Source organism: Mytilus edulis, chromosome 5, assembly GCF_963676685.1.
Source record: "Mytilus edulis chromosome 5, xbMytEdul2.2, whole genome shotgun sequence".
Taxonomy (NCBI): Eukaryota; Metazoa; Mollusca; class Bivalvia; order Mytilida; family Mytilidae; genus Mytilus; species Mytilus edulis.
In genome coordinates, this window is record NC_092348.1 from 63,138,519 (window position 1) to 63,162,790 (window position 24,272).

A 24,272-nucleotide genomic window follows, 5' to 3' on the forward strand; every position below is an offset into this window, starting at 1 on the left:
GGAATACTAACTAGTGTCATCTCACTAATTCACTTTGTGTCCCTATCATGTGTACTCCACTTATTTTGATTAGCATATTCTATCAGTACAAACCTTTTGATGATGTAATGGATTGTCAACAGAATAACACAAAATGGATACAAAATTGGGTTTACTCAGCAATGAACAACACTCTTGAATCAAATACTGAGTCTGAAAAATAATGAAACATATATAGTAAATATAATTTTCATTTTAACTAACATGACTAAAAATTCTACATTGCTCTAAATGGTTACTAAATTGATCATGTAAGCCTATAAAAGTATTAACATTCATGATGTGTTGCATCTTATTTCAAACAAACAAATAGTTGAAATTCCTCTAATTCATCTCATACACTCCACCCTACCACCCTCCCCTCCCCTTAAGTGAACCTTTGATTTTTTGTAATTTTTAAGTATTCATTCCTTTTTCTTAAACTGTTCTTTTCATTCTTTTGCAAATTTTTTTTATTCATTGTTATTCACAACCTCAGAATGTATTTACCTCTACTTTGTCACCATGCAAATGTTTCTGGTTTCTAAAAAAAATCTTTGCATGATGATCTTTTTCACTCATCAGAAATGGAAAACATCTCCTACATGTAAACTTAATTCATATCGGCATGACAACTTTTTTAAGCTGGATACCCAGTTGTACATATTTAATCATTCTAGTTTAATACCTGGTGAAAGTCTTTTCCACTACTACGACCATCACCACTAAAGTCAACATGAGAAAAAAGACAACGAAATAAATGTCTATCAGCTTCTGCTCCGTGTTGATTTACAAGCTGAAAAATAAATAACCAATTTTAAAAAATAAAATGAAATACATTGAAAACAAGAATGTGTCCCTATTAAATGGATGCTCCATCTACACTATCATTTTCTAAGTTCAATAGACCGCGAAAATGGGGAAAAAATCTCTACTTCAGTATTAAAATAAGAAAGATCATATCATAAGGAACATGTGTACTAAGTTTCAAGTTGATTGGACATCAACTTTATCAAAAACTACCTCGACCAAAAGCTTTAACCTGAACCAAAAGCTTTAACCTGAACCAAAAACTTTAACCTGAAGCGGGACAGAGGGACAAACAGACCAGAAATCATAATGCCCCTAATTGGGCATAAAATTACAGTGACTTTTTAAGATAATTGAAACTATTCATCTCATTCATCATGTTCATGATTCAAAAAGACTATTGGGTGCCATATCAATAGCTTATTGTGTGACTAGCATAGTTTTTGTACCAATAAATTTTAAAAATGAATCAGTGTACATGTAGAATTGATTGAGCCTCTCGCATTGAAATCAATTAAACAAGGGGATATAGGGTAGCTAGAACCCAGTCGTCACGCTGAGTGGCAGCCCAGGCTTGTATCTACAGGCCAACAGAATCTAACTAAAAAATTTCAAAAATTGAGCGCTGGGCCTGTAGATTTAGCAGTTCATCGTGAAGACTGTGGAACCAGGTAATGATTTTTTGGCCTTACTAAGCTAACTGTATGTATTTTACTTTACATAAAAGCTAGTTATTACAACAATAGTGATTTTCAAACAAATAACCAGGATACCAATTTTGCTTTGAAACTAACCTTACAATTTTTATAAAAGTAATCATAAATATTCAGCAATTACTAATTCATCATATAATCATAAAAAAAATTAATTCATTAAAAAAAAAAAATAGTTCACGAATTTGTATTTATCGTTTATGAAAATAAATAAGACTGAAATCATGAATACCAGTGACAAACTACATGTCATTCATTTAATTGAAAAGGAGAGGAAAACGACAATGTAGGTCAATAATATGAACATTTTTCACCAAAATACATACATTGTATGTATTAATATGCATGTTGATGTTTTTCTGAATTTCTGAATTTTATTACAATGTAAAAGGTGTAATGTAAAACAAAATGTTTTCACTATAAGTTTTCTAGATTATTGGGTATAATTATATTAAAAAAATATAACAGAAATTAGGACAATCAACATTAATCATCAGTATTAAATTATCAATTTCTTTCAATTGACTGTGATCTTAACAAGTCTTTAATCCTGTGTAATAATAAATAGTTACATACACAACGGTTCAAGCCGATCCCCAAGCTGATACGTACAAACTTTGTTTTTGTTTGAAGTTCTTAAAATTCCTCACACTTGCCTGTTGTCATCCTTTATTGATACTTTTTACAAAATCCATTTATACTAATTAAAAGTCTGTAGTTTATTCCTCATCATTTATTATGGGGCCAGATCGACGAGGGGCAGGAACGAAGTAGGGCCGGATCGGTTTGGGGCCGGAAGGACTGGATACCATTTGGAAGTCGATTAATATGAGGAGCAGACGTCAATCTGAGTCTAACATACATGTATATATATTCATGATATTGATATTATCACCGAAACAATACAAGAAAATTAATTCAACCTAATTTTGAATAAATATAGGATGTGATCATGTTAAGTGCATATGTGTTATGGAGCAACTGATTCCACATGATCACAGCAGAATCCGGGTCCGTCCGCCCTGATTTCGGTTCGCCCTAGTTACTGTTCGCCCTAGTTCCGTTTCGCCCTGAGACCGTTCGCCCTGATACCTGTTCGCCCTGATTTTTATTTTTTATTATAGTGTTGTGTGTTGAAGTCTCTACAATTTCGCCGAATATTAACGAACTATTGAGAACTAAGTTAGTATCTGTATGTAATTACGTTACTAGGAAATCACTATCACACATCCTTTTTCTTTACACAGAGACATATATACTTTACTCTGCTTTACATTTCCACACATGATTTGATCAATAAAAATGATACATTAGGAGCACTAAAGTTATACATAAGAAAGTGTTCAAAGTTCAAAGTGTTAATTGATCTAAAATTCTTTACTGCAGCGGCTGAACGTTGTCTAGTGCAGGGGCGGATCCAGCCATTTTAAAAGGGGGGGGGGTTCCTAACCCAGGACAAAGGGGGGGTTCCAATTACACGTCCCCATTCAAATGCATTGATTGTCCAAAAAAAGGGGGGGTTCCAACCCCTGGAACCCCCCATCTAGATCCGCGCCTGGTCAAGTGGGTTGTCGGACGGTACAGTTTGGCAATAATTTGTAAAAATTTTATTTGGGAAAAATGCTATTTTCATTATTAATCCATCAAAGACAATTCATATAACAATCAGTGATATCAAAGATTTCAAATTATCAGCAATCAAAATTCAATCAACAGTAATTATAAAATAAAGTGTAACAATGCAGCCAAAAATTTTATTTCATTAATATTCTGTATTTAACTTTTAATAGATATACATAAATTTTAATATATATATAAATATATATTTCTTTCATTAATGTAACGTATACATTGTCCATTATCACTGTACTATTATGCATATTTTAGGGGCCAGCTGAAGGACACCTACGGGTGCGGGAATTCTCGCTACATTGAAGACCCATTGGTTGCCTTCGGCTGTTGTTTGCTCTATGGTCGGGTGGTTGTCGCTTTGACATATTCACCATTTCCTTTCTCAATTTTACATATCATAAATGAAAATTGGGCGAACGAACCCAGGGCGAACGGATTACCAGGGCGAACAAACTCAGTGCGAACGAACCTAGGGCGAACATGTATTAGGGCAAACGATCCCGATACCATCACAGCACTGGACCTCTTTCAAACTCATAATCAAAGTTCAGACAGTCAAACTAAAAGGCTGCATAAATTTATCATGGGGCAATGCCTTCAATACAAACAAATGACATGGTTTATTTCAAAGTGATAACAACATCATATATCAGCTGATTTTACCAGTACACCATGTGCACATATTGGTCAAGATCACACGAGCTGAAATTATCTCCCTTGATAACGATACTCTTGACAAAATCTCTGGTTATAAACAGTATATAAGCGATATTGGAATTAATCTTATGATTATACGTACATGACTTATTTCTGTTATACTCGATTTAAAATTTTTCTTTGTCAAGTTGGCCACTGAATAACTTATTTCAGCCAAGGCAAAAGATAATGAGTCAAGATTCATATTATTCCATTAAACTGAAAACGAAAGCCCCAAATCAGTTTGAAGCTCTCCTAGTCCACTATATACACTCTCTGCACAATAATTATAAAGTAAATTAGTCATATGGGGCCTCTGTTGGCCTGGCATCTGGAAATTTCTACGGTTTTACATTGTCATTTTCAACACCGACATGGCGTCACAGCAGCCATGTTAAATCCGTGCCGAAACTTCCCGACTTTAAACGAAGCATTGGATCATGTGACACGTACTAAAAATGCGTTATTGGTAAAAATATTTTGATCAAACAAATATCTAGTTTCCTTCAGTTAGTTTAAATGGTTAACGGTAAAACAATCTGTCATTCTAAAATCACAACATTTAAAGTTATTTCACAAGTTAGAAAATTTACACGCCGAAAGTTTTCAGCTTTCAGTTCGTGAAAAAAGTTTCCGCCGGAAATAGGGCTCTTCACGGTTAGTTCGGCCATATTGGATAGGGGGCAGATTTTTTGGAAGGAGGTGGAAATGGTATGAAAGTGTGGGAAATCCTATGTGTGTTTCCAAGCAACAGCTCTGTTTTAATGATGTTTTCCCGTATTTTTCACACCATTTTTACCTCTATTATGAAAATCTGCCCCCTATCCAATATGGCCGAACTAACCGTGAAGAGCCCTATTTGTGCATGATGTGCATCGCTCAATATCGATGTCTTCATGATTCTTTTGGAATATATTTTTAATCAACTATTATTTGAGCATTTTGATGAGAACGTAGTGAAATTGGTTTTGTTAAAGTGTTTTCCGTGGTCTGTCTCTTTGTTTTCTTATGCAGACCTGAGACTACTATAACACATGTTATAGTAGTCTCAGTGCAGACGCACGACAGTCTAAACTTTTAACGGATCAATATTTTTTCAATGTTTTTTAATAATTGTTTCAGAAATGAGGAGGAACGTAACGTGACGGTATATACCCAAATTGCACCTAGATGTCCGCTGCTATTTTTGCTAAATAGGCGCAATTTGGGTACTCGGTGCAATTTGGGTACCGTACGTTAGTCACGGTAGTATTGATTGTAAACATACACGTGTAAACATACCACCATGAAAATTGTTCACGTACTGTACATGTCTGAGTCAAGATCAACAATTTAAGATTGGAATCATGGAGGGGGGACTAGGCGACCCGGCCCGCCGCCTGAGGACTTTTGCCGTTTGTAAATTTGAGTTTTAATTATTACTTTCGGCATTAGATTTTTGACAGCCACTAAATTCCCTCCTCATCAGACGAACTGGCCTTTCGGACTTTTTTGGGGGTATCCCGGATCAACATTTGAACAAACATGATTATATTGTACAAGCTGATCATGACTACCTATATTGAACTAGTTTCCATTAATAGATGCTCCTGAAATAATAGTAGGGGAGAATTGGGTAAGTGGACACATTAAGCGTGCACATATGTTTCAGCTACAGATGATATGTTATCAAAACTTTCTCATAACTTTTTACTTAATAACTTAATTCAGAACAAGTGTCGGCTTTATACAATTGAACTTGCTGATCATGCAGATAACCAACTTTCAGTGGTACATTCAGACGTGGTGTAATTACTCTTCAACGGGTTTTAGAGGTGAGTCCGGCGAAATAAAATCCATTAACTACGCTTTAGTCTTCGATAGGATCTTCAGCATGTTTAACCAGTCGATGTACAGAGTTTTACCAGAGAAAATTCATCAATACACAGTCAGATCTAGTTAAGCTATAACATGATTCGATATTTGGGCTTTTGATTTTGCCATTTGATTACGGACTTTCCGTTTTGAATTGTATTCAGAGTTCAGTATTTTTGTTATTTCAATATTCTTTTAAATAAACAAAGTCTGACCTACATTGAGAAAAAAAATGATTGTGTCAAAACATAAAAAATCTATATCGTCAATAACATTAAATTCGTCTTATGGGAACTACTTCTGTGTTCTGTCTCTGAGGTATCTGTAGATAGATTATTGCGAGGCAAAATGTCTGCCTCTATTTAACATAGCTTCATGTTCCTAAGTGGGAGGCCACATTTTGCATACCATGCATATTGTATTGAGTAGTTATCGACTTGAATAAGCAGAAATATTTGCCACTGGGAGCCATAGGTACTTTAGGACAGGATATTTTTTTCTTAACCCTCCCCCTATATAATAAATCAGTGAGCACTAGCTGTGGATAGTAAACTTGGAATTGATAGTAAATAGCAAATACACTTTATTTCTAGTGTTTAAATGGTCACATAATACATATAAAAAAAACGACAAAAGAATTGAAATGAATAGAAAACAAGAAAGTAGCGGATTTCGGAAAAAGGGATAGGGCACACAAATAGAAGAGGGACGAAAGATACCAAAGGGACAGTCAAACTCATAAATCTAAAACAAACTGACACAACGCCATGGCTAAAAATGAAAGAGACAAACAGAAAAACAATAGTACACATGACACAACATAGAAAACTAAAGAATAAACAACACGAACCCCACCAAAAACTAGGGGTGATCTCAGGTGCTCCGGAAGGGTAAGCAGATCCTGCTCCACATGTGACACCCGTCGTGTTGCTTATCATGCGGTGATTACAAATCCGGTAAATAGTCTAATTCGGTAGGTCACATTCATGAAAGGGAAGGGGATTGTAGTTACGACGTAAGGAACATATCCGATATCATTTGTGAAACGGTTATTCCATAACGGTCAACCAACTCGTGATGGCGTCCGTAAAATTTACGAAGGGATGATTTCAACTTTACCATTTGGAACTCTTGGTTTAATAGCTTCCTTGTGAGCAGTAACCCTCTATCAAGAAAATCATGATAGGAAATGCAAGCACGGGAATATCGTATCAATTGGGAGATATATACCCCGTATGCAGGTGCTGCTGGAATGTTGCTACTTAGAAATGGAAAGTTCACAATTGGAAAGCTGAAATCATCTCTTTTGTCGTAAAGTTTTGTTTTCAACCGACCCTCATTGTCAATTTCTAGATGTAAGTCAAGATATGAAGCCGACTTAACTAGTAAATAGCTTATGATACATGTACTTATAATAAAGTTCTACATGTTAATCTGTTAATCAGATTGACTAACAGGGTAAAACCTTAAGGAACTATAATCCTACAACTAAATGAGTGTTAAATTGTCTTTATCATGTTCTGGGAATATTTTCCAACAATTTGACTTATTTCCATAAAACCAAATTGCCATTCAGATCCATGTTTTGAATACAAAATTGCATAGTTTACATTTTCTCTCTCGAGTAAAGGACGTCGCTTACCAAATTGTATCAATGTGTCACGGATCAGATAGACAATAAACACTTAACTTAAAACAAAGTTTTGGATTAAGTTAACGACTTCCTTCTTATACATTTTTGGTCTAACTAAATCTGTACAAATTTCGCTATTTGGTTAACTGCTGTTTATTATTATTATTAGATGATATGTAAAATAAGCAATTTCATTCTTAAAATCTGAAATTACACCTATTGGACTGGTACCTATTGGGTGACTGTTATATATGGTGAATTTAATTTAAGATTGATAGACATTTTTGGAAAATGATCCATGTGTGCATGTTGTGTGAGAAAAATTAAGGGCAAAGTTCATTGTTCTAGTTTAATTTCCCTCGGTTAAAAAAAAACTTTTCATTTTATAAAAAAAACAAAAAGTTAATTCTGTCTTTTGAATTTCAACATGTAATGTTCATAAATTTTACGGACGCCATCACGAGTTAGTTGACCCAGTGGTCTCGTTAGCCCAAAATAGAAGGGCGCCGCGCCCTGGGTGCCCTTAGCCGCGCCCTGTGTGCCCTCAGCCGCGCCCTTCTGCCCTGACGCTGTTTTTCGAAAAACCCTTGTGCCGTTTTGGTAAAATTGCCTTTTGTTTCAATCGATTTCTTATCAGAAGTTCAATTACATATCTGACACCTGGTGATTGCCCCCAGGTAACGAGGTTAATCATGTCATTACAATCAATTATAGTGGATAAGACTTCAAAGGTGTTAATTACTAGGTAATTTAATTTTAAGACAATGTACCTTTGTCATAAATATGATGAATGTGTCGGCATTTTCTTTTCGATCCTCAAGTCACCATGGAAGAGTGTATGAATGAAGACTTTCGTGAATTTAGAATTGAATTGAAGTTATCAAAATAAAACTATGCCTTTACAGAAACATCGCTCATCTCAACTTGTGAGCGACAAGCAGACGTAAACATGGAAATTAATTTTGGAGTTATTTCCCCTGAAAAAGCTTATTACAAAATTGTGCTCCTAAAATATTATCTAGCACTAAAAATAGGAAAAAATAACCAATTGAATACAAAATTATATAAGAATGTTACCTTAAGGATATTAACTGTCTTTGAACATACAAAAAAAAATATATTGCAATTTATTTTTGATAATCATACTTTTGGCAATCCATGTTTTATACATTGTCAAAATAGAAATTTAAAAACAAGTTTTAAAGTTCTGAACAGGTGTCCAAGCTATGTACTTTCTAACCTGAAAGTGTGCAGTTTAACTCTAATCACAAATCAACTTGATGAAGCTACACTAAATAATATATTTCTGAACATGAACAATGAAAACAGGTGTTGAGGGTCAAGCTCTAGATCAAAATTTTAAAGTACTCTGTCATGTACATGTATGGTCAACTATGAGATGTTTAGTTTATGATCTTTCTTTTGGAAGGAGAGGGGGTGGGGGAGAAAAGTAAGTTTATTTTGCCTCTTTTGGTTAATAGTATGAATGTGTATTGCCATGTTTTATGAACATGTAGTATGAATGACTTTTCTTATGCAAATTTTATAGAATAAATAATCAAAACAACTTATGCATCTTTATTAACAATATATACAGAAAAAAAAATATGTGAAATCGTGATACACGCAGGGACGTAGACAAAAAAAATGAGCAGTGCCTTCTCCTATCATAAAAAAGTGCCCTGCCCTCCACTGGCACCCTGCCCCTTTTGAATTCTAGCTAGAGCACTGGTTATAGAATAACCGTTTCACAAATGATATCGGATATGTTCCTTACGTCGTAACTACAATACCCTCCCCTTTCATGAATATGACCTACCGAATTAGACTATTTACCGGATTTGTTATTACATAAGCAACACGACGGGTGCCACATGTGAAGCAGGATCTGCTTACCCTTTCAGAGCACCTGAGATCACCCCTAGTTTTTGGTGGGGTTCGTGTTGTTTATTCTTTAGTTTTCTATGTTGTGTCATGTGTACTATTGTTTGTCTGTTTGTCCTTTTCATTTTTAGCCATGGCGTTGTCAGTTTATTTTCGATTTATGAGTTTGACTGTCCCTCTGGTATCTTTCGTCCCTCTTTTACACTGTATCGTTTGACGATTTTTAGTGGTCCAAATTTTTGAAAGAACTGCGCTCTCTGGTTACATTTTCTAAACTGATTTGTGTCTACATTCATAGGTATGATCTGTATTCAGATTGACAAAATATACCATTTCAATTTTCCCATTGTGCCGTTTTTCATCTTTTAAATCAAAAGCAACATTTTAGCTGCAATCGCACACGAGGTTCTTTTCTATCTCAGAGTATACTTTATTTCATGTTTTCTATAGTCCGATTTTATCAAATAAAGAATATCATTAACGAACTATGGAAGCTTATAAGAAAAAGGTCTTCTTTATAGTAAGTTTTTTTTAATTGATTTAGAAACATATCGACCGACTTCATATCGTAGTTAATCGGGAAAGGATTTTAGTGCAAACGGTTTGCACGGATTCGTTCCGTAGCAACACTATGACAATTTTCCTAAGTGATGACTTAATTTATAACCAGCTAGGTTTAATATGGACGACTGGTGAAATATACCAGTACATTTGAGTTGAAACCCACTTTATAAATAATTGTTTATTGTCAAATAAGTAAAACACGATAATTGTACGAATCATGATACTTCACGACGGGTGCCACTTGTAGAGCAGGATCTGCTTAAGCTACCCTTCCGGATCACCTGAGATAAACCTCAGGTTTCGGTGGGATAAGTGTTGCTCAGTCTTTGGTATCTATGTTGTGTTTTGTGTATACTGTTGTTTGTCTGATTTTCTTTTTTTTTGTCGGTTTATTTTTGACTTTTGAGTTTGAATATTCCTTTGATATCTTATGCCTCTCTTTGATATCTTATGCGTCTCTTTTGTAGATTATTGCTCGTTTGTTTTGTTTTTTTACTCACTTTTTGTCCTGTCCTTAAGCAATTCACTTTTTTGTATATCCAAAAGTAACTTGGTGCAAATAGTTTCCAATATATTTCGAGGGAAAACCTGCAGAGCTAAAATTAATACCAACACATCAGAAAATGCAAGATGAGACATTCTTACTATACGAAACGTGTAATAATAACAGTATTTTTTTAAGGATTGTTAGAGACCACCAGAAAAAGACCAAGAAAAACGTACTGTACTATGATTAAAAAAGACAGGCAATTTGTGAATTGTTTAAAGCCTCGTTATACCCTTGTTTTGTTAAGAAATTAAAATCTGTAACTGCGTCTGAAGTATATGTTACGTTCTACCCTCACATCACAACACACCATTTCTTACCATTACTTTGTCAATATATCGTTACCAAGAGATCCTTATTGATTTCTACCCTGATCTTGTAACCCAGAAGCGGATAAAGAGGGGCCGCTAGGTGGACCGAAATTTCCCATTTGTGAAAAAAAACATCGGTTGATTATATAGGGAATCACTGAAGCATGACTGGAGCGGACCTCCTCTTATGCAGTCAGTGGGCTTCATCTTATGAAAATTTCTGGATCCGCCACTGTAACATCATCAAGCACAGGCGAAACAAACAAGCACAGTTGAAACAAATAAGGTGTGTATCATATGCTATTGTTATTTTGATTTATATAAATACAATCGATGCTAACATAACGTAATTAAAGCCGTTATAACATCTTTTAATCATGTTAAGTGAGAAAGGATATGTGGGGTATGTGGGACATACGTCATTGAGACTACAACTGACATCTATGTTAGATATAAGGTGTGAAAAGAGATGTGGGGTATGTGGGTTATACGTCAATGAGAAATGAGAACGTAGATTTAAGGTAAACGTCAATCGTATCTGAGACAACAACCCAATGACACAGATAATCAGAAGACATATGAATTGCAGCTAGACGATATGGCAACCTCTTAATATTTCTGAGACTAAATAAAAAACAGAAGGGCTTAGATCCAAAAGTCTAACACATGGTTCAGCACATATTTTGCAGAAAATGCTGCTAAAAGTCGGCAACTAATTCCGAAGATGAGAATTGAGTATTCAAATATCTGCAAAGGCATTCAAAATTTTAAGTTCTTATATCTATTTTTGATTTTTTTGGGGGGAGATTATTTACCTTGGTACAGTGTATCGAATTTCATTAAATATGGACATTGCATTGTATCATTTCTTTTGTTGAAAAGTATGTCAGACTGAGGAAAGTTTTTGTTTTCTTAACCTGTTCTTTAATTTAAAGTGTTGATCTTCAATTGCTTGCGCACCCCAAGGGTGACTGGGGTATAGAAATATAGTCACTTGGTCTTCTCCCGACCGGCAGTAAAACGCTTGCCGAAGTGGGGCGTCCGTTTGGCTGTGCGGGATGTATCAAGTTCGCAGTCACGTCCGGTCAGAAGGGGGACGTTAAATCCGATGCCTCGTGTAAAGAGAGTGCCACGCTCTTTGCACGTTAAGAACCCTTGCAACAACTTTTTGAGGGGTCCGTTGGTGGCCTGTTGCAAGGCAAAATTTCTGTCCCTATCCAATATACCCTCATTTGCCAGTTGCAGTCCAAATTTCCCCGACCATCATCCTAGATGGCTTCTATTGTATCAACCTACCTATAGTATTTATTGTTAACTTGTTCTCGTCCTGAATATGCATGAAACATTTGCCACTGGACGTTAAGCAACCAATAATCAATCAATCAATTGCTTGTAATATTTTCCACTGAACGTTAAGCAAAACAAGAAAAACCTGAAGACTAGCTGTTTATTGGAGATTTGATGATTTAAGACGAACTTTCGTTGTTCATCCGTTTCTATTAACAAACATGTGTTCCTATTTCAAAAGATTTTTTAATTCAGTAATATATCAGAAAATGAAAGAGATAAATGCAATATTTTTTTTGAAATTTCGGTTAAACTATTCAATTAGGCAAAGTTGAACGGAAATTTTTTCCAAAATCTGTGGCATAGCACATTTAGCTGTACCTTGGACTTCTTATACTTTTTCAAACATGACGATCATTTTCACAGTGTGAAAACATTGAACGTTTTTTTTCTCAAATGAAATCTCGCTGAGATTAATTTAAAATGTCATTGGAAAGGTTGGCAAATATTATCACGTCACGTTAGGACATTTTCTGTACGAATGAATGAATGGTCGTTACATCAATACTTATAGAAGATGAAAACGTATATTTCTACTAATTCTTACCAAACTTTACAAGTAGCAAGTTGATACCAACAGAACACAAGGTAAAACTAAATGAATAAATCTTATAGTATAAAAAAAATAATATTTATTTATTGATATAGTCTCTCATTTATTTATTTAAATATTTATCTAATTATTTGTGAATTAATTCATTCGTAGTTCTGATATGTCATTTATATATTGAAATATTTAGATAATAATTTGTTAACTGATTTATTCATAGTTATGATAAATCATATATTTATTTGAATCTTAAGTTTTTTTTTCGGGTTAATTATTTTATTCATACTTATGATATTTTTGTAAAAAAATTTAGTAAAAGTTTTCATAATTTAAGATTTTTATCCCTGTTTTAAAAGAGATTTTTCTTTAATGAAAATATTACGATTATTCAAATCTGAGATGTTACAGCAAATACGCACAAATCTAGACAACGGAGATATATGTTAACTCCACAGGAAGGAGCCAACGGAAAATCACTACCATGGAAAGGAAACTGAATTAACAATAAGAACGGAAGAGTCTTATCGTTTACCACGATGTTTTTTTATGCATATAACCATGAGAAGTTCTAATATCAAGGTCTTATATCGGTCAATATTAATGTTTAATTGTTAGCAATGGAACATCAGCATTTAGGAAAGCATTGATAACAGAAAACAGAAAAATAATAAGTTCTTGTGCATGTGTTTCAGTGGCATATTTATAAAATCTAAATTGTTTACACATAATAACTTTGATGATAAAACATCCATAAAGTAAACCGAGTTGAGAATGTGTCATGCTCTCTTATATTTATAGCTTCAGTTCTTTGGAGGTGATGAAGGTTCCGTGTTTCTGGCCCTAATAAAATAATATTTGTTTTCCACGAGCAGTCACAAACTAGCTATAGCTCGTATCCGAATCCATCAAACAAAATTGAAATTACTTCTTATGTTGTTGTTGTTGTTGTTTTTTTGTTGTTGTTTTTTTTAAATCTTAACTATATTTTCCCGTTGTTTCTTGTACTATTCCAAATTGTCCAAGTTCTGGGAATGTATTTTTAAATTAACCTTTGTCAGAATAATTGCACTTAAATCAGTTTTTGGAGGAAGGGGGATGATCAGAGACTATAAGAACAAGATATAATCGTCAATAAAACCCAAACATGTCACATTGAAAAAGAAGAATTATTAATGTTTTCCATGTAATTTTTAATTCTAGCTAACAGTATGACCTCACACCCGATCAATGAACCTGGATTTGCAACTGTAATACATGACCCAGTCGTAAAGACTGTCATGCAGCCATCTGTTGCTCATATAGGCCACAATTTGGTTGCACCTAGTCAAGAACCGATTTTTCGTGTGAGGACATTCCGGATTCTTGGAGGATCACAGATTGCTCTAGCTATTGTTTGTATGGTTCATAGCTTCATTGGTGTAATTCTGGATGCAATAGAAATGAACCGGAACTGTCGTTATTCATACAAAAGTTATTATGGGGTTCATGATCCCTGGTTCTGGCAGTGCTGGATATGGCGAAGATACACAGAACCTTTACTTGCATTTGATCTTACTTGTCTGATATGCTCTGGATGGGTATGTTAAGTTAACAACTTCCCATGTTTTTCATGTAATACATGTGGATTTTCTACTTTAGAAAACTGAACAAAACATACACTCAAGCAATCAAACTCACACACGCATACATACATACACAATCTTTTCATAATATTATGAATAATTTGAACGAGAAAAAATAATGTTGTACCAGCATCTTTTTTTCTAATGGCAGCTATACGAACTAATCTACCTAGATGTCATTAAAGCTTTAGTCACGATTTGGTATGTGTTGTTCAATAACCATCTGTCTGTCTGTCTGTCTGTCTGTCTGTCTGTCTGTCTGTCTGTCTGTCTGTATTTAATATGGGTAGGTCAATACTAAGTTGCTAGCTGTTTGTTTGTAGATTTATATGAATCTAAGCCAAAAACAGTGATTCATAACAGTAAAGGAACAGTTTGATCATGTGTTGTGCTGTTATCCCACTGTCCGATGTTAGGCATAGGGTTTGGCTTCTGCTAAAATGTTTAATCTAGCAACATGTTGTACGTGCGTGTCATAAGGCATGCATGAGTCTGTACTTAAGTGGTTGGAGTTCGTTGCTGTGCATCATATTATTTTGATACATCTATCCACTGAGTTAATCAGGCCGTTAGTTTAACTCTTTTAAACTGTTTTGCATTTGTTTTTTCGGGACCTTTTATATAATGGGGTTTGGTCATTGTTGAAGCCGTTGAATTTTACAAAGTTTTTATATTTTCATTCTGTTCCGGTCTGTTTTGAACACTTTTTTAACACCTTTACAAATATAAACTGATACTAATGAGGTCTAGTTCATTCAAAAGGTTTTGTAAGTACTTGTGTGACAAACTGTTCGTTCACTTTGAGTAAAACATTAAAAGAAAATTAAAGCAAACAGTGTTGCACTAAAACGAATGTGTATTTCTTTTTTAGTTTTTATTCACCGGATTCTTTCCCATTTGTATGTCACGAAAGAAAATACACAAATGGAAAAATCTGGTAAGTAAATAGGCTTATTTTGCCTGATTATATGTTTTTGAGGTTTTTTGCTCATTTAAGCTGTTATCCTAATGTTAGCAAGTCAAATGTTTAGTTGGTGGTATACAATTTAGGTAGGCTGAGTTGAGTTGAACCTGTATATAGATAACATTGATTTTTGATAATGTCCAATCAAATTTAAAAATAATGTATATATGTTTTACTCCGCCTTTTTATATTGTTTTTATATGTCAATCTTAATTACAATGCTTGAGCAAACATTTTTATAAACAAAGCAAGCAAGCCAACCAAACCTTTAACCTGCTGGTATTAGGAACAGCTTTTAGCTGCGAATTTGATTTGCTCTTATTGCAAGTCTACTATCTACAACAGTGTTTGTTACAAATTTTTCGGAATTTGGGTTTTACTGCTCTTCAAATACGTTATTGGCAATCAGACTGTTCTGATTCGAGCCCAACTGACGAGTCTTTTGTAGACGAAACTATTGGTTTTTCCAAAATTATATATTCTAAAACACTAAGGTTTTTTTTTTAAATCGCAAGACTTAAGTATGCCTATTTTTAAATGACCCAACAACAGACCCCCTACCCCAACACTCACTTCTTCAAGTTTACGACAGAATGATTTTAGAGCTTAAAATTACATATTACATGTTGATGAGATTCTATAAATTACAGTTAAAACGACATGTTTTAAGATCTAGGTTTGAAAAAAAAAATCACCAAAGAATCAAGACTTATATTTATATTATATTTATATGGACGTTCGAATCACATAGTCTGGTATCCAATAAAAATGCATTATTATCAATGTATCGTTTTAATTAGTAAGATTTAAAAAATATATATACGATGTTCACAATTATATTTGTACATTAGATTTTTTTTGGATGTTAGCTCAAATCGACGAACAAAGGCCAAGTTTACGAGTACAATTTTTGAAATTTAAAAAAGTAATATATTTTCATTTTTTTTTTATTGTTTCAATATAATAATATATACAGTTATCTAATTTAAGACATACACGAAATATAAAGCTTGCTAATGCCGTATTATCTTGCTTTCGACTACTGTATTCTTAAAACGTTGTACTTTATTTATTATTCAGAAAATTGCCTTTATGGTTTGTAGTATAATTGGATCAGCTCTGTTTGTCCCAATCATATTCAGTCTTGGAGTCATTGGAGCTATTTACGTACGTATGAGCCGACACTAAGATTATATCAATGTATTAAGTTCTACACAAATTACTATAACTTGAGTAATGTAAAGACCTTAAGTGCTATTTTCCTAATTTTTGTAGTTTAAGGGTTTGGTAAATGTTTTCTCCAGTAATTAAGATTGACATCTGCGATCAATAGATTCAGATTCAGATTCAATAGTTTATTAAAGTCTCACCACATACATACAAGTATAAACACAATATAATATCAAGTACACAATATAAAATTTAGAATGCATGTGCCATTCTTAAAAGAACTATGAGAGACTGTTATATACAATTTTAAAACAACAGAATTAAAACACACAAAACATAAAAGTGCAATATCACCATGCACATCCAAGGATAAAACCTGATACATTTTGTACATGTACATAATAAAAATAACTGAAACAGTTTGATTTTTAACAGTATAAGATACTGTTTAGATACTGTTTCGTCGTAATAAAATATTATTGCAGGTTTTGGCAACAGAACTACAAACATTTTCATTTTTGAACAAAAATATAAATTTTTCATCATCTGACAAAGTTAAAAACATATCATTATGTTGAATTATATCAATAAATAAAGACTGCCTTAAATCTTCATATAATGGACATGTTAACAATACATGTTTTTCATCTTCTATATTATCACAATTGAAACATAATCTTTTATCTAAATCTAATCTTTCGTAACGACCAGTTTCAATTTTTAAAGGTGCTACTCCACATCTAAATTTCGCAAATGCACTGCGATAACGAATAGGTATATTTTGCAACAAATATTGTTCAGTAGAGTATGAAAATTTAAACAATTTATAAGTTCTTAACTTATTTCCTTGACCATAAGAATCAAGCCTTGTACTCCATTCAGTTTTATAATTATCAAAAATATTAACTTCTAACTGATGAATTATATTTTTATCCAGTATATAATCATCTACATTACAAAATCTGTCCATATTGTAAAGTTTCAACATTTCTATCACTTTATAACTCCAATTTTTAATTTTATAACTACTTTTTCTAATTGACCATATAAATACTTTATAATTTATCCTGTCTTTATCCATTTTTGTACATCTTGCCCAGTGTCTAAAAATGTTTGACCACTGTTTAACATATGGAGGCTTCCAACCCATGTCACCTGAAACAGCATCATTGGGAGTATACTTTCCAACTCCCATATAAAATCTCATGGCTCGGTTCTGAACTGCTGAGATGCAGGAGAACTCACTTGTACCCCAAATAGCTGAGCCGTAATTGATGACTGACCAAACTAAAGTGTCAAACAATTTGGTGAAAATATTGTGTTGGAAGCCACTTTTACATTTTACTATAAGAAGGCCTAATGCCCGACTTGCTGACTTTGCAACTGCCTTTGCCATAACTTTATAATCTAAAAATTCATTTAATACTAATCCTAAATATTGATAGCTAGAAACATAATCAATGACTTCACCATTTATATTAAAGACAAAATTTGATCTTAACACAGAGGGATTTCTAAAATGCATGATTTTTGATTTATTTAAATTAACTTTTAAACAATTATCATTACACCATACACCTAATACATTAATCAATTTCTGCATATCTTCTGTATTTTCAGACAATAAAACAAGATCATCTGCATATAATAAAATAGCAACCTTTACGCCGTCAATGTCTATACCAATATTTAATGCTTTTATATCATCAATTAAGTTATTAATAAAAATATTAAACATGACTGTGGATAAAACACACCCTTGTTTCAAACCAGTATTTACACTGAACCAATCAGTAGTATTTCCGTTCACACGAACACAGCATTCTATATTTGAATAAATGGCTTGCAAAGCACACATAAACTTTGTACTTATACCTAAATCTGTTAATTTATTAAACAATAGTGACCTGTCAATTGTATCATATGCCTTCTTAAAATCTACAAAAGAGACAAAAGTTGACAATTTGCATTTTTTCCTTGTTTCAATTATTGACGTTAAAGTAGAGACATGGTCAATAGTACTCCTGCCTTTGATAAAACCATTTTGTTCATCATTTATTACCTCCCTTTCATCTAACCATTCTGTTAATCTATTATTTAAAACACTACAATAAAGTTTGTATGCACATGGTGCTAAAGTAATACCTCTGTATGACAATGGATCTCTAGGATCAGAAGTTGAACATTTTGGTATTGGATTAATTATACCTTTATTCCAAGTATTTGGAATTTTACCAGATTTAAAACATAAATTAAATAGATAAGCGGAGCTTCATCTAGCATATAATATACTTAAATGTAATTGGATGTTAAGTATAATGCAGAGTATAACACGAGCTGATGCCCCGCTTATCTACTGACTGCAGAAGTCAATCTTAATTACATTGATTGAGTAACATTTATACAATTCAAACAAATCAAGCAACCAAATCTTTAAACTACAAGCACTACGCAAATAACTTTAAAAATTCACTTAATAGTATCCATACAGTGGACAATATTCGACACATTTTTGAATTACGGAATATGGAAGTTTTTGAATTTCAATGTTACTGAGACAATAATTAAATTTATCTACTGTTGCTATGAATTTTTATATGTCAATTAAGTGTATAATAAACTTATCAGTCGTGAAACCATTTTTTTAAACGGAAAGCAACGAGAATTTTTCCAATTTTTTTTGTACCAATGATTTTTGTTGATATATTATGAGGAAGTCGGATTTCAAAATGAAAAAAAATATACTCCGCTTTTACTTTTACACACATTCTATAGATGTATAGACCAATTTCATACATTTTTAAATAATTGTACATTTTGGGAGTAATGTATAAATGTTATACATGTATCTATATTCTTCTCTATCTTGTTAAAATCATAATTCACCGTGTTTCAAAACTTTTAAAGTAAAATCACAAAAATACTGAACCTCGAGGAAAATTCAAAACGGAAAGTCCCTATTCAAATGGCATAATCAAAAGCTCAAACACATCAAACGAATGGATAACAACTGTCATGTTTCTAACTTTGTACAGACCTTTCTTGTGTAGAAAATAGTAAATTAAACCTGGTTTTATAGCTAGCTAAAGCTCTCACTTGTATGATAGTTGCATCAAATTCCACTATATTGACAACGATGTGTGAACAAATCAAACAGACATAATAGGTAAACAGTCAAAATTGTGTTATAATCTTAATCACTTTAAAAACAAACAAACATGTACATTTGTAATAAAGAAGCACAAAAAGGCAAATAGACAAAGCACATTAGTAAAAATGAAAGACAAGAATACAACCATTTACAATAGCACAATAACATCATGACGGGTTGTATAAGTACAGAGCCAAGTCATATGTAGATAAAGGGACGATTTCTAACTTCTATAATAAGAGAAATTATTATAGATTTTATTTCAGCGAGAATTCCACAAAGGGAAAGTAGTAGTATTGTCAGCCTTTTTGATCATATTTTCCGCTGCTCAGTTTGTTGTGGGCATCATTTCGGCGTCTTATTGCTGTTGTTGTTCTCCATGGGCAGTGTCGGAACCCACAGTAAGTTTAGTAGTATTCCTAAGTTATTATATATATATATACTAGTATTTTAGATTTTACAGCTATTAGAAACAGGATGTTACAAATTCATTTACACATCCTGTTCCAAATAATATATATTTTCGTTGTTTTCAAAGTCATCACGGAGAACTAGTTCACATTAGATTTTGGTAGGTTTCAAGATTTATCACATATGTCCCACTGCGGTATGGGCTTTGCTCATTGAAGGACGTACAGTGACCTGTAGTTGTTAATTTCTGTATCATTTGTGAAGAGATGTGTCATTGACAACTACATCTTCTTTTTTATATTCTAGTTGCTTATTCTTTATTTTTCTGTGTTGTGTTTTGTATACTGTTGTTTATTTTTTCGTTTTTTGTCATGGTGTTGTCAGTTTGTTTTCGACTTAGGAGTTTGAGTGTCACTTCGGTGTTTTTCACATGTTTTTTTTTTTTTATTGTTAATGACGAATACAAGAAAGATTTATCACTGTTTTCCATCGACAAAACTATTTTGAAGTTAAATTTTGAAGTTATATTTTGAAGTAAGATGTCATATGTAAATATAAAAATAGATAATCGAATTAAGAAAACAGCAAGTCAGTTACTGATAATTAATTTACTTGTAAAAATAAAACAAACACAATAAGATCCATGTGAGATCTTCCGGTTTATTTTCAAAGTATTGATTCTGCCATTTGTTCTTCAATTACAACGAATAAAAGTACATAGAATGAAATTCAAAACAGTGTGGCTGTGGCCATTGATTGACACATTAAAATAATCCATTGACTGGGACAATTTAGGTGAACGTTTGTATGTAACGACCAATGCTTACTATGTACTTTTTAAAGACACTTAAACTATGGGGTCATCAAAGGTTTTCAACACCTAAATAAAGTAATTCGAAAAATTAATCAGAAATAACACGATATTTTGATTTATATCAATTATATAAATCAAAACACAAAGGTTATTCCTGATTAATTTTTCGAATTATTTTATAATTAAAGGCGTTAAGAAACCTTTGGTGACCCCACAGTTTAAATGTCTATCGTAGGTACGTCGTGAACAGTGGTCGTTACAGACAAACTTTCACGTAAATTGTCCCAGTCAATGGATGAATTTAATGTGTCAATCAATGGCCACAGCTACACTGTTTTGAATTTCATTCTATATACGTCACTGAGATAGCAAGTAACCACCCAAAAAAGTATAAAAACATGTTTAGCTCAGTATACGGTTTAATATACGATATGTTTTCAGTATTATATTGCCCCGCATTTAGTAAGTGAGCTTGGTGTTTCGTAAAATCATTTTCAATTAAACAAAACTTGCAATTTTTACGGCCTTTGGTAAATAAAATTTGCACATGTATATTAGAAGTTAGGCAATGAGTAAGACTGCCAATGAGACAACAATCGATAAAGTCAAAATGACTTGGATGTAAGCAATTATAGGTTACCGTACGGACTTCAACAATGAGAAAATCCATACTGATATAGTGAACCATAAGGTACCCGCCATGATAAAATGGGAGAATCAAACGACAATTCGAACGGTCTGATAAAACAAAAATCGAAAAATAAAAATGACATACATCTACCAACGACAGCCATATAATGTAACGGGGTTGAGCATTTTTTGTGCGCTTTCACAGCAATATTAATAAATAATTTATAAAAAACACCTAATGCCCATTTTTGGCGGACGTATATATAACCTTAAAATTGTTTTTATTTCTATATTACAATGTTCCGTTTACACTTTAGGTAATTTACTTCAGTTCTACTCAGCAAGGAAGGATAACGAGTCCTCCACAAACTCATAGACCCGGGAATGACATAAACACTGAAAAATTCCAGAGGCAATCAGAGTACAGCCGGGCATCACAGTATGAGGTGACGGAGCACTATGACCAAGAAGGAGATAACTTTAAATCACAACATATACATGACCTATGATCATCCTCCACCATCTTACAAAGAGTGATATGTTGTATACCATTACATTTACTTTAGTGTTATAGTCTACGAGTCAATAAACAGTTACTAAATGGTTTTCATTGTATCATTGTCCAAGTTGACGTATGCTTTAATTGTTGTTGTGTTGATATGTTAAAGTTGCTATTGCATAAATTAGGCCTTGTTTACATATCTTTTATGCATTAAATAGTTATTAAAGGTACCGGGATTATAATTTAGTATGCCAGACGCGCGTTTCATCTACATAAGACTAATCAGTGACGCTCATATCAAAATAGTTGTAAAAGCCAAACAAGTACAAAATTGAAAAGCATTGAGGATCCAAAATTCCAAAAAAAATGTGCCAAATACAGCTAAGGTAATCTATGCCTGGAATAAGAAAATTATTAGTTTTTCGAAATATTTTTTTTTTTTTTAACAAAACACGGTCTCCATCAGCTCTCCTTATAGTTTTGTATCAAACGTTGAAGGATGGTATATTCGTTGGTAAATGGTTAAAAACCAGTTGTTGGCATGACACAGGTTATGTTCTTCTCATATATGTTATGATGGTATGATTATAAACCCTAACGACAGTAACGGCGTTTTGCATTTGCGCCGATCTGCATTTCATTTGCGCCGATTTTTTCTTTCATTTGCGCCGATTTTTTTTTTCATTTGCGCCAATTTTTTTACAGGTAAATTACAGGTGAAAAGATATAAGGAGATGCGGTATGAGTGCAGTTTATTGTCGATTTATGAGTTTGACTGTCACTCTGGAATCTTTCGTCCCTCTTTCATTTACCATTTATCAACCTCTTCCGTAAGCCAGTTGTACAAATTTTACGAATTGTCAATCATAACATGTATATATTAACTGTTGTCCTCTGCTCACTATGGGGAGTTGGACGTAGGGTTTCGAGCAAGATAAATCAACATAAAAGCTATATTTACAAACTTTAAAATCAAGAAGTAAAAACCTTAGATAAAAGCACTCTTTTAATGCTAAAATGAAGGATTCAAATCCATTAAAACGGAATACATTCAAATCATAAATCCGTTCTTGTCGAGTGTGTATAGGCAACACATCTAATATATTCCTATAATTGTCGCTAACGGGGTCCATCTTTTCTTTGTCTGGCTTACGTACTGATGCGAGCATTTCTATAGAGTTAGCATTTTAACATACGTTACGGCCTGGATTTTCTTGATAAAATCTGTAAAAACATATAAGTTGAGGTGCAGCTGCTAAAAAATGAGGTGGATAGCGTTACAGTGTGCATAAATATGTACTTATTCTGTAGGCTAAGAATGTAAGACATTTGTCATCAGAAGGAGCGTCAGACATATTGTCAAACGTGAAGCAGTCATTGATTTCATTTGGGGGAAAGAATGGTAACCCGAAAAAATGGGATAGTCATTTACCAATGATGCTTAATTTGTCTTTATACTCTGTGCTCAGCCCATGTTAAAGTATTAACTTACCTGTAACTTACATGTAAATTCAATTAGGAGAAAAAATAAAATCGGCGCAAATGAAAAAATGAAATCGGCGCAAATGAAAGAATGAAAATTTTCAAAATCGGCGCAAATGTCATACGCCCGACAGTAATTGAGCCTGATATTCATATGATGAAGACATAATCTTTTAATCAGTTTAATGGATGTCTGGAGCTGGCATGTCAGTTAACTGCTAGTAGTCTGTTGTTATTTATGTATTATTGTCATTTTGTTTATTTTCTTTGGTTACATCATGATCTTCTGGCATCAGACTCGGACTTCTCTTGAACTGAATTTTAATGTGTGTATTGTTATGCGTTTACTTTTCTACATTGGCTAGAGGTATAGGGGAGGGTTGAGATCTCATAAACATGTTTAACCGCGCCGCATTTTTGCGCCTGTCCCAAGTTAGGAGCCGCTGGCCTTTGTTAGTCTTGTATTATTTTTAATTTTAGTTACTTGTGTACAATTTGGAGTTTAGTATTGTGTTCATTATCACTGAACTACAATAATATAGTATATATATTTATTTAAGGGCCAGCTGAAGGACGCCTCCGGTGCGGGAATTTGTCGCTGTATTGAAGACCTGTTGGTGACCTTCTGCTGTTGTCTGTTCTATGTTCGGGTTGTTTTCTCTTTGACACATTCCCCGTTTCCATTCTCAATTTTATTAATCGTTGAACAACCATGCTGCAAGCTTCGGCGTTGTGTTTCCGCTCAATTAATTAAACACCTTTTCCCTTTTCCACTTTTACAAAGGGAGATGAAAAATTGCAAAATGTGGAAGTGCGGATATCCGAATAGTTTCTTAAAAGAATAAAGTCTGTTTGGCGACTTATAACATATATGTTATTACAATTTGTGAAAATCAAGTTTTCGGTACCTTTAAAACAACAACAAAAGTAGAAGACACTTCCAAACAGCACCAAATCATTTTACATT

At 33.3% G+C, this 24,272-nt stretch overlaps 2 protein-coding genes across 6 annotated transcripts in view; one reads left to right on the plus strand and one right to left on the minus strand.

The window, feature by feature from the left end:
• LOC139524171 (CCR4-NOT transcription complex subunit 1-like) overlaps positions 1-4,507 on the minus strand; it is a 49,731-nt gene extending 45,224 nt beyond the window's left edge. For 3 of the 4 annotated variants that reach the window (XM_071318793.1, XM_071318791.1, XM_071318790.1), the window contains exons 1-3: positions 3,973-4,433; positions 707-814; positions 94-192 (exon numbers count right to left, since the gene is read on the minus strand). In XM_071318793.1, coding sequence (XP_071174894.1) covers positions 94-192; positions 707-814; positions 3,973-4,074 — 309 coding nt within the window. In that variant the 5' untranslated portion in view covers positions 4,075-4,433. Of the gene's footprint in view, positions 1-93; positions 193-706; positions 815-3,972 lie in introns of all 4 variants that reach the window. The other variant, XM_071318794.1, reaches the window with a different exon arrangement.
• A 219-nt stretch (positions 4,508-4,726) lies between these two features.
• Positions 4,727-22,053, plus strand: LOC139524172 (uncharacterized). Of its 2 annotated transcripts, none has more exons than XM_071318795.1 (7): positions 4,727-5,683; positions 10,487-10,948; positions 13,760-14,136; positions 15,053-15,118; positions 16,226-16,312; positions 19,733-19,867; positions 21,639-22,053. In XM_071318795.1, exons 3-7 carry the CDS (start codon positions 13,768-13,770, stop codon positions 21,828-21,830), a joined length of 849 nt encoding a protein of 282 aa, XP_071174896.1. In that variant the 5' UTR covers positions 4,727-5,683; positions 10,487-10,948; positions 13,760-13,767; the 3' UTR covers positions 21,831-22,053. The 2 variants fall into 2 exon arrangements, with proteins under 2 accessions (XP_071174896.1, XP_071174897.1); XM_071318796.1 differs by having other exon boundaries at positions 4,727-5,484.
• Positions 22,054-24,272: the final 2,219 nt, after the last annotated feature.